The sequence below is a fragment of the Rhinolophus sinicus genome, chromosome 9 (assembly GCF_057876585.1).
Source record: "Rhinolophus sinicus isolate RSI-liver-muscle chromosome 9, RSI-T2T, whole genome shotgun sequence".
Taxonomy (NCBI): Eukaryota; Metazoa; Chordata; class Mammalia; order Chiroptera; family Rhinolophidae; genus Rhinolophus; species Rhinolophus sinicus.
Window position 1 is genome coordinate 4,602,518 of NC_142509.1, and position 10,823 is coordinate 4,613,340.

The following is a 10,823-nucleotide window of genomic DNA, read 5'->3' on the forward strand; positions in this document are numbered from 1 at the left end:
TACAAAAACCAGTAAAATTCACATTTAGCATCGTCACTTTAAAGTTATGTGTGCTGTTGTTAAAACTAAATCTCTGATGTTGGGTTTGGTAGATATAAAATTAACTATGGGTTAGCTCTGTGTTTAACCTCTTTCTGCATTTTGACATGAAGTACAGAGGGCCTGCTCACCTGAGTAAATTGTAGAGCGTGGTGTTAACTAAATTTGGGGCTTCATTAGTTTAGGATAATCAAGCCTTGTCATTCAACACTAGTGGGTCCAGGCGGGGGGTCTGCTGATGGTGTGCGTGTGGGTGGCTCTGGCAGGCCCGAGCCACCATTCGCCTGCCCATGAGCACCCAGCCCTCCGCCTGTTTTCTCTCTTTAGACCACTGCCAGGCCTCCACTCAAAAAGCATGAAGAGGTTGCTTGACCTTCACTGAGCACAGACAGGGTAATAACACAAAGCCAGACACAGGTGCTAAGATTGTGTGCAGCTCACACTAAAGAGATGGGTAGTCAGATGATCCAGTGTGTGCTGAGAATTACAGGAGGATCATTGAAACCCAACACAAAATTTAGAAATTCTTGTGGAGAACACAGCCGAGTGGCCTCAGGAATTTCCAGGTGCCAATTGGAAGCACAAGTGAGATTTTCTCTGTTGGTCTTTTTCCATCTATTTGTTTTCTCTTCCCATTTTGTCATCTTTTTTCTTATGTGTGTCTGTACCTCCTCCTCTAATGAAAACAGTCCTCATCGTGGAGGGCCTCCTGTGCGTAGGGTGCTTTACGTGTGTCCCTTTGCTCCATGTAACAGTCCCAAGCATCATTGTCCTGTTGAGCAAGTGTGTTTCGGAGAAGCCAGGATTTATTTGTGGCCAGTTCTGGATCCTCTCTTTACCGGACTCTTCTTCATGTCTTCATCTGGTGACCTGTCATAAAATTATCTTTAGGCTGCCACTGCAGCCAAGAGGAGAAGGGAATTTTCTGTCTCTTGGTGACTCTCCATTCCCCGCTGGGTGCTCTGGCCTCTGGATTGTCCTTGCCACCTCCTTGTCTCCCACCAATTCTTGTTCCTCTGGTGGAAACCCCAGCTCGTCCTTGTGACTCCCATCGCCTGTGGCAGGTAGGAGGCAGAGCCCACAGCTTTAGAACAATTCTGCCAACATCTGGACAGCACACCAGGGGCACAGCTGGGAATCCCACTGAGTTCCTCATGCAGTGTCACCTTTCAGTTGTGTCCTAAAGTTGTGGAGGTGGAGTCATCTTACCTTGATTTATCACCCTTGACACCCTAAGAGTCGGCTCACAATTGCTTTCTCTTGCTCCTGTCTTGCTAGTCCTCCTCTGTTGTGTCTCTGCTGCTAGTATTTCTTTCTCATAGAGTCTCTCTCTCTGGCTCAATTGAAGTGCAGCTTCCCCGTCCCCGCACACGTCTGTTTCTAACCTCTGCCTCCTCCCCATTTTCTTTCCTGCTCCCATTAGGATCTGTTTCAGGTACTGGTTCTGTGATTGCTCCTTTTACCCTCTCATCTCTTTTCCTCTCCATCTTACCTCTCTTCCCCCCAGGCACCCAGCCTCTGGGTGACTTGTGTGTGTCTCTCTTTCCCAATGCCTTCACCCCACACACCTCTCCATAGCTTTCGTGTTATGTTCTGGCCCCGCCAGATTAGAGTGCTTCTCTCTCTCTCCCCCCCTTGCTGCATCCCTCCGCTCACTTACTCACTCATGGCCATGCCTCAGGCGACCCACTGGTCCAGGACAGCCGCCTGTGGGGTGGGAGTGTTCCTAGCTCATAGAGGGCCATGCTTTCTCCGGTCACCTCTCACTGCTCTTGTTTGTCCCTTGTCTCCTTCCTAGTCTGGTGCTTCTGGTCCTCCTGAATGTGATGCTCTTCTACAAACTCTGGATGCTGGAATACACCACACAGACCCTCACTGCCTGGCAGGGTCTAAGGCTCCAAGAAAGGTAATCCTGGCCTCTTCCCCTTGCCACCACCTCTCCCCCACACAGCACCATGCCCTGCCTCCTGCCTCCCAGTCTCCTTGGGAACTGCCCAACTGCGCTTGGCCAAGGAATGACTCTCTGGGGTGGAGGAGTCCATCAGCAAGCTCTGAAAACTGTCCATATAGTTTTAGTCAACTTCTGATTTGGGTCACAGGGGCACCAGGGGCAGTGAGCAGAGGACAAAGCACTCTGATGTGACTCTCTGTCCTTTAGGGGTCTGGGAGCACAGAACAGTCCACTGAGCATAACTCCAGCTGCTGGGGTACCCCTTCTTCCACCTCACAGGTTACCCCAGTCTCAGACAGAATGGGCCCAGCTATTAGAGTCCCAACAAAAGTACCACGATACTGAGCTCCAAAAATGGAGGGAGATCATCAAATCCTCGGTGATGCTTCTTGACCAGGTGAGATGCCCCCACCTTCTCTCTTTGCCCTAGTCTTCTGGAGATGGAACTCCTTCCCTGTGTTCTGAGAAAAATCACTGTCTCCATCACTATCGCTGGACCTCATCATCCCATTCATTCTTCTCCTAAGCCATCCATTGTTCGCATTTTAAAGCCATCCTTGAGGGAGCTTTTGGAAACACAGGTCTATTCCCCCAAATAATAAAATAACACACTGGATTTGTAGCAGGAAAACTGTAGGTTAGATGGAAAGAGAACTTTTTTGAGGGGGTGGGTAACCCATAGCTGTCTGACAGACATTTGAAGAGATAACCCCCTTTTTACAGAGAATTGTCTTCCCAGCAGGCATGTCCCTAATTCTTTTTGATATAAGCCTTCCCCTCCCCCGCTTTCAAAACATTCACACAAACTCACAACCTCCAATATGGTGCTCTTCTCCAGAGGTTGCACTGACAGTCTGGGGAGATGGCTGTAGTATGTCTTTTTTTCATAATATCTTCTTCCTAGTGGAATCGCCTGTATTCCTTCTAAAAATTAGATGCATCTATTTAAGAAAATTGTCCTGGGGCAAAATCAATAATTAGCTTAGTTTTATCAGGGGAGAGAGCTTCTTTCTTCCCCTGGAAGAATTTAATATCTATGAAAATCTCCCACGTGGTTGCCAAGATAGTGGAACCTCCCTTTGCTATGCAAGAAGAGTCAGAAAGATAGGAGACTGAGGATTTGTTCTGTTACATTAACATTACTGTTCCTAAGGGGTTGCTTTCTAACGTTTTGTGGTCAATAAGACCTGAGATAGAGCCCTAGCCTTGCCACTAACCAGTTTTATAGCCTCAAACAAAGGACTTAGTAGTAGTGATCTTCAGCTTCCTCACTTATAAAATGGGAATTATGATCATTGTTTCATGAAATTGCCATCAGCATTTGATGGCACTTGGGAGGCACTCAGTAATATGAAATTGTATTTCCCCTTCGTAATTTGGTCTTAGCTCTAAATTAAGGAGAGAATGTTTCAGTGATGCTATCAGGATCCAGTATAATGTGTTTAGCTTTGGAGCCACGTTTAAGGAGGGCTATTTTTAACCAAAAGAGGGTAAACAGCATAGTGAGGAGTTTGTAATCCCTGTCACATGAAGAAGGGTTGATAGCATTGAAGATATGCTCAGGAGAAGGGAAGACTAGGATGAGGAAGACAGGATAGTCTCCAGACATTGGAGTCCAACAGGATAGACTGTAAAATTCCAGAGGACTGAACGAGGGTTAGAAGTTATAGGGAATTAGAATTTTCAGTCATCAAATAAAACCAAATTACTTATGGTTAGAGCTACCCAGCAATAGAATGGCTGCTCCGAAGGACTGAGATCCCGTCCCTGAAAGTACTCAAGGGGTGACGAGACGATGTTGGATGAGGAACTTGTGGGTTAAATGGGAGGGCAGCTGGACTGGATGACCCCGTTCCCTTCCAACTCGAGAATTCGATTTCAGGGTGAGTCCCCTTAAGTTGGAGCTTGGGGCTGTCAGATTTATAGCATGGTGGTGGGCTCTACAAGTGTTAAGATAGGTGTTTCGTTTCATTCCTTTTAAAAATAACTTATGAAAGAGCAGTAATGGGCCTCTCATCCTGATTGAACAGAGGATATAGAAGAACCAAAGAAGAAAGTAACCCATTCGGCAGAGAAACCAGAGGCTCTCAAAATCTATAACAATTTACCCATGAAATGCTAACTCTATTGTATAATAATAAAGCAGCTAACTTAGAGTCAATATTTAAGTGTGTTGTGGGAGTATGGGCCATTTTAGGATTCTACCACTGGAATTGCCCCATTTAGACTCTATCCCATGACCTAACAATGTTAATGTATTCGTTTCTTAAAGTTGGTTAAGAACTCAGTTAAGGTTAAGTTAAGTCAGTGACATAGATACAACTAGAAGCCTCCTCAGCTCTGCCTGGTACCCAGGTGGGAGGATAAGACACATTGCAGTCCCAAGACATGAAACAATGCAATTAAAGATGACTGCAGCCTAGGGTCTTAGTGAGTGTTGTATGAGAGGCCGGAGAAGTTTTGGATTTGTTCTGCGCCTTAACAGATGGGTGAGATTGGAATAGGCGAGAGAAAAGAGTTCCAGGCTAGGGGAACACTGGTAAAATGTACATAGACAGCAGTGCAGTGCAGTCAGGATCAGTGGGGAAACCAAACGGAATGAGAAGACCAAGTAAGTGGCAGTGTAATGCGGCTCCTTAGAGCAACTGAGTGCTTTGAGAAAATTCTTGATTCAATGATACGAGGGCCACAAATCTTTAAGATCCAGCGAACCGTACCCTAGGGATCCCCAGTGCTAGACTGGCTGTCCCCTTTCTGCCTTAGACTGTGTCCCTTGAGAGTCACTCTTGTTTCAGGAGCCAACTCTCCCTGGCATGGCAGGGGCCCTGCCGTAGGCAGGCATGGCAGGTGCTGCTACATGGAGAAACCCACTGAGGGCACAAACCGGGCTGGGGTGGGGTCCCCTGTCTTACAGATGAAGGACTCACTCATCAATCTTCAGAATGGCATCAGGTCCCGTGACTACACATCAGAAAATGAAGAGAAGAGGAACCGCTATCATTGACGAGGCAGGAACAGGGGTCGCTGCAAGAGGCCTGTGCAATACATGTACATAGACCATATAAATATATATATATATACATATATATACATATATATGTATATATACATAAACATATATATACAGAATATAAATATATATATATACATATATATACATATATATGTATATATATAATATACAGATTTTAAAAAGAGATAATGCCTACGTACCAGGGACAAGGAGCAGACTGCCTCCTGTGCTGGCCGGTGGAGGGACAGAGGAGGGCAGGGACCACCTCTCAGCACGACCTCCCCTGATCCTCCTCCTCCCCATCCTCTAGTCCCCACCCCTTCCCTCGCTGGCCATTCTTGGCTCTGAGAAGGGAAATGTTGTTGAGCCAAAATTATGCCTGTGAAGACCCTGGTGTCTTGAAAAGAAGTCTCAAGGGGGCATTGCTTAAGGTGCTTCATTCTTTAATCCCCATTTGATTTGTTTCCAAAATAAAAGAAAATCTTTTCTTCCCTACCCCACACCCCCCAGGTGTTCTCTTGGGAACAAGGAAGCATCAAGGGCAGGAGCCCAATCTAAATTCTACTGTATCAGGCCAGCCCTTTATATGGACCGTAGGTCAAGAGGCAGGTGGAGAGGACTGCTGGAAAGCCAGTGAGGCTGCTCTTGCGGGTTTGGGCTTTGTAGCTGCAGGCTCCTAAGGACTTGTGTTCTGGAGGTATTCTCCTCCATCACCCCCTGCACCTTCCTCTAACCTATGTAAGGTGGGAATTTTTTACTTTCCCACCCTCTCTTCTCTCTGGTATTCTCCCAGGCTGGATCTGGGTGAAGTGTCACTTTTTAGTGCCTAAAGCCCTGTTTTTTCTCTGTGCCCTAAGAGCACATCGTTTATTAGCCAGGGTGGAGCATTTTCGATCTTGTTAAACCTCTTCTAATGGTTATAAATATGTCCAGTCTGTGGCTCTTAATTCCTTCAGTTGAGCTGTCAGTTTGGTTTCCAGGATGAATCAGGGTGTTAGAGGACCTCCGGGGTTTGAGAGAGTGAATATCCCAGCAAAGTGGGATTGTAGGAGCTAACCCCAGAATGCTGTGTGAGTTGTGAGCACCCATATCCAAGCACTCATTTGGCTGTCAGCATCATTTACTCTCAGTGAAGAACCAACTTTAGTCAAGGGACGTAACTGTCTGAGACACTTTGCACATGGAAGAAGACCCAAGCCCTTGGAGGAAAAGGATTTAGCAAAGGGGACTGCATCTGGGCATGAAAAAGCCAGATGGAGTCTGCCCCATGGGGGCTATTCCAAATCCTGTTTCTTGGACACGGGATGGGAAGCTGGGGCAGAGGGAGCAAAGCCTTCTCTACTTCCTGACCCCAGAGAGGTATGAGATCACTAAGGAATAGAAGACTTTAGGTTAGGAAAGTGAATCATCTAGGACCTTTCCTGGGTTGGCTCCCTAGGACCCATGCATTTATCTTACTTCGTGGGACCCTTCTGGGCACACTTACCACCCTTCCTACACTGGCTACTATTTCTCCATCTAATAACTGAAGGAATCCTGCCATCCCCAGCTAGAGCTTGCAGAGATCCTTGAGCAGGATACCAGTTTGGCAAGGAGAGTGCTTCCAGATCTCTTGTTCGTCTGGTGAGCCTTTTCATGCAAGGGGCAGGAGGAAGAGATTTAATCGCTGATCTAGCCCAAGAGAAGAGCAATTTGTATTCTTCTCTTAGAATAGTCTGAACATCCCACTTTGGCAATGGAAAGTTTTTGACTTTTCAGTCTATCTGAGAATCTAGCCTTTGTACTTGCCCGGCTGGCAGGATGAGAGGACAGAAAGATACATGCCTCGGCCGTCCCCCAGCTGAGTAGCATGAGGAGGCTTCATGGGATCAGCTAGGATTATATTCCTCTTCTAGGAAAGGAGTTGAATGTAATCTTTGTGAAAGGTGTGTATGCCCACAGCCCAGTGAGTCACTACGCACTCTTGTCCAGGACTTTGAATGGGAGACCCTTGTGAGGGTCAAGGCTCGTGGGCTCTAAGCCAAAGGAAGAACAGTGCAGACTGCTAGAAATTTCCTTGTTGGAAAAGCCAGAAGTCAAAATTATCCCCAGAAGGTTTTGAAAGCAAAAATGGTAAATTCTCTAATTTATCCCATACATATTTATTTTAATTATGCAGTTATTAAAGGTCCCATGTTGGGACCTTTGGGGATGACTTAAGCGTTCTTTGCTGGGAGTAAAGTGATACAAGTAGACCTGGCTAAATAGTTGTTCAGCCTCTGTTTTACCTCTCAGGCCCATTCCAGGGAGGAATAGGTGACAGGGAAGGAAGTACTTAGTTTGTCTAAGGAACCCTCATGATTTCTGGGTATTTGAACCCAGGAGACAATGTGTTCATTGCCTCATTTCTAGGGATCGGGGAACTCTTATGGATGTTCTCTATTCTAATATTTTTTTTAAATTTTCAAACCAGAAGAAAACCAACAACTCTATTCACTCCCCAAAAAAAACCTTTCCCCCCTTATTCAGTCAAAGAGAAGGGCACTCGCACTCGCAGATAAGTCTGGGAATGAAACACATAAAGAACCTCATGGCCAGTAGCCTGGCTGGTAGCAGTCTGCAAGGGTGCATCAAAACTATCACCTCTTACATTATTTCTTCCAGCCAGTGCTGTTTTATGTTTTTGCTCATCTAAGAACTCGGGTCACATAGGAGTCTTTCTGTGAGAATTCATGTGGTAAAAAATTTGAGAGCTTGTACTCAATTTCAAAGATTTTGCAAAGTTTCTAACCAGCTGAAGAACAGTTATAGGGTCTACACTTCCACTCCAGCTTATTATGGAGGAATTAACAATATTGGCCTTGGAGAAGCCAGTCCTATCTGCACCTCTCCCGTTTCCCCCATCCACCTCCCTGGGACAGGGGAAAACATCCTAGGCCAGCAAGATTTGCAACTTGAAGCTCTCTGTGAGAGCACTGGGCTGAGTCAGGAGGACTGGCCTGAGTTCTACCGCTGCTCTTGGACAACTCCTTCCCCCTCTCTTAGCCTATCTCTAAGGTAGGCTCTTTGGCATAGTCTTGGAGGCTACACCTGAGACTGGGCTTTCTTAGACTTGGAAGGTTCCCTTCTGGGCTAGACCTCCCCTGGCAGCGTCTGATTTCCCAGAAAATTCAGGGTAATTAAACTTTTTTGTGGGCTAGTAGAGTTTGGGAGACCCAGTGAAAGGGACAGGAGGGGGAGAGAGGGAGATAGATATGGGATGCGGGGAGAGAGAGAGAGATTAGGCTTGCAGTATTGCTCAGTATTAACCTATGATGGTGTTTTTTTCCTTTGTTGGCCTCGTCTTAGTTTGGGAAGGGACCTTCCTTTGGACTTTCTCTAAACTGAGAGAAGGAGGTAAATGGCAAGAAGGGCACCATCTTGGATAGAGCCCATTTTCCATCCCTAGGCTATGAAACCTTTCATCTGCCCATCCTTCCTCCTCCTTGCTAGAGGAAACTGGAGAGAGGACATTCCTGGTTCTAGCACTTCTCTTTCAGCTCAACTCAAACCTTCTTGGAGTTTGAATTAAGTACAAAGTTTTGGCTGAAATCCTTGGGTTGCCTTAGAGCACTGACATTAAAAATCTGGGATTACAAGGAGTGGGGAGGACCAAGAAACCTCAAGAGGAATGCTTTGATAGAAGTGATTCTCTCTATGTCCTTGGCCCCAACCCACGCTTGGACCAAGTCACCGGCACCAACTCTAGGGTGAAAACTTGGAGAAAGGACTAGGGGAAGAATCTTTCTGGACTGTGGTAGTCTCAGAAGTATTCTTTCTGTGCCATACTGTGCTTCAGGGCAGCCTAAGCCAACCCTTCTTCCCTGCCCCCACTCCCACCCTGCGAAATAACACTCTTCACTCTTCCCCCAGGTGGCAGGGCTGTGGTGTCCCTCCCCACACCCTGTGACTCTACCTGCCCACTCCAGTACAAAACTTGAGAACCTCTCTTCCCAACTGTCTCCTCCCCCATGTCTTATCTCTAGGCTGTGGGACAATCATCCCATCTACCACTTGACATCCTTGACCTTCATTCCCCAACCTCCAGCGGGCTAGTCCCACTCTCCTCCACCTCTTGTGTTTTCTTCCAGAAGATGCATTTTGGGTCTGAGAGGAGCGTTTTTCTGGAAGGCGTCTTTTAATGCCCCTCCTTTCCTGACGTGGAGCAGGAATTTCCACACGGTGTAGAGAGCTCCCCTTCCCACCTCTCTGCCCAGCCTTGTTACCTCACTCCTGCTCTGGCCGTGGCTGTGAGGGTCCCAGCCAGCTCCCCGTTTTGGTGTTCTGTGTGACAGCTCAGGAGATTTGGGCATTGTTTTCTGTTGTGACTTGAGGTCCTCAGCAGGCCTGGGAGCCCGGATTGGAGCCTTTGCTGCTGGCGAGAAGCACCTTGCCTGCTAAGAGGAGCTGATGCCAGATGATCTACCTGACGTGTGAAGGTGTAAAGAACATTGTCATCTCTGCCCCTTGGCCCTCCTTGCTTCTCTCAACACAATGAAACACCACAGAAGCAAAATGGTGGCCTCTGCTCCAGGCAAGACAGCTGGCTGTGTCTGGGGAGTTGGCCCTGGGCTTGGGTGCCACGAGCTGAGAATGCATAGTAAAAGCAACCATTTTTGCCAACAATAGTGTGTGGCTCCCTACATTTTCCTATCCTGCACTCTAGGGCCAGACCACTCTCTGCATGGACCAGATCATCTTCCCAAACCCATGGTGCTTCTCCCCTCCCCCGACTCAACCTAGACTCCAAGGTGGGGAGGGATGAGCCAGAGGCCATAGTGGCCCCTGGGTAATCCTGACATGGGTGGAGTGGGGTGAGGCAGGGGGAGTAGCCCCCAACACCTGCACTGGGCCATATATGGGAAAGAATGCAGGTTGATTGCAGTTGAGTTGTCTGGCCATCTGTATTTGGATCTATAACTGTACTTTGCCTGGCGCTGTGCGCAAGGTCTGAAAACTTACTGCTAGTACCTAGAAACATACAAGGCTTCCCAGCCAAATCTTAATGTAAAGTAGCTAGAACCATGGAAGTACAGTACGAATTAAAAGAAACAAGTATTGAACTACAGATAATGGTGTGTGTTTATTGCTTGATTCATTAGTGCTCATTGTCCCAAATGTTTTTGGCCTTCCCAGATGTGATCACAGCAAGTCCTGAAAGCATTTGTGTGTAGGCACACTCATACACATGCATACCCAACATCTAGGACTTACTTCCCAGGGTAGGGAGGCAGCCTGATAAAGTGGAATGGGTAAGAAGTTTTGGAATCAGACCTGAGTACAAATTGCACCATTACTATCAGCTGTGTGACGTTGGGCCCCATCCATCACTTTAAGTCTCAGTTTTTTAGAGGTAAAATAAAGTGTGTGTGTGTGTTTCTTAGTATAGTAGCTGGTACCGTACTATTATTAATCAATACTTTTGCTTTTGTAGGAGAGTATAGTGTACTGAATCCTGGTGACAATTTCTTGTTGAACGTTTGCCTTTCGGGGCCTTGGCACTATCAGCTTTGCTTTAATTGCCTATATTCCCTGAACTGGTCAGGCAATGTGGCCCCTCCCTTCATTGGGTCCTCCTGCCCGTTAGCCCTTTGCCACCTGCTAGGACACTTACTTGGTATTGGGCAGGTAAGAACACAAGTAACTTTTGTATTCCTTTGTATTTGGGTAGGGAAGAAATGGGGAAAGGAGAGGCTAGCTCACACTTTTATCATATGTTTAATTCTAGACTACTGCATGTATCATTTATTCTCTGGTCATATGTCCACTGATGTTAGTTGAGGGACTGATGCAGGTTGGAGA

General features: G+C 46.8%; 1 protein-coding gene across 23 annotated transcripts in view; it reads left to right on the plus strand.

The window, feature by feature from the left end:
* Positions 1-10,094, plus strand: part of GRAMD1B (GRAM domain containing 1B) — a 239,107-nt gene extending 229,013 nt beyond the window's left edge. For 17 of the 23 annotated variants that reach the window (XM_088800796.1, XM_074321146.2, XM_074321148.2 and 14 more), the window contains 4 exons: positions 1,838-1,945; positions 2,198-2,387; positions 4,905-5,038; positions 9,113-10,094. In XM_088800796.1, coding sequence (XP_088656922.1) covers positions 1,838-1,945; positions 2,198-2,387; positions 4,905-4,994 — 388 coding nt within the window. In that variant the 3' untranslated portion in view covers positions 4,995-5,038; positions 9,113-10,094. The remainder of the gene's footprint in view (positions 1-1,837; positions 1,946-2,197; positions 2,388-4,904; positions 5,039-9,112) is intronic. The other 6 variants (XM_074321154.2, XM_074321155.2, XM_074321166.2 and 3 more) reach the window with 2 other exon arrangements.
* The last annotated feature ends 729 nt before the right edge of the window (positions 10,095-10,823 follow it).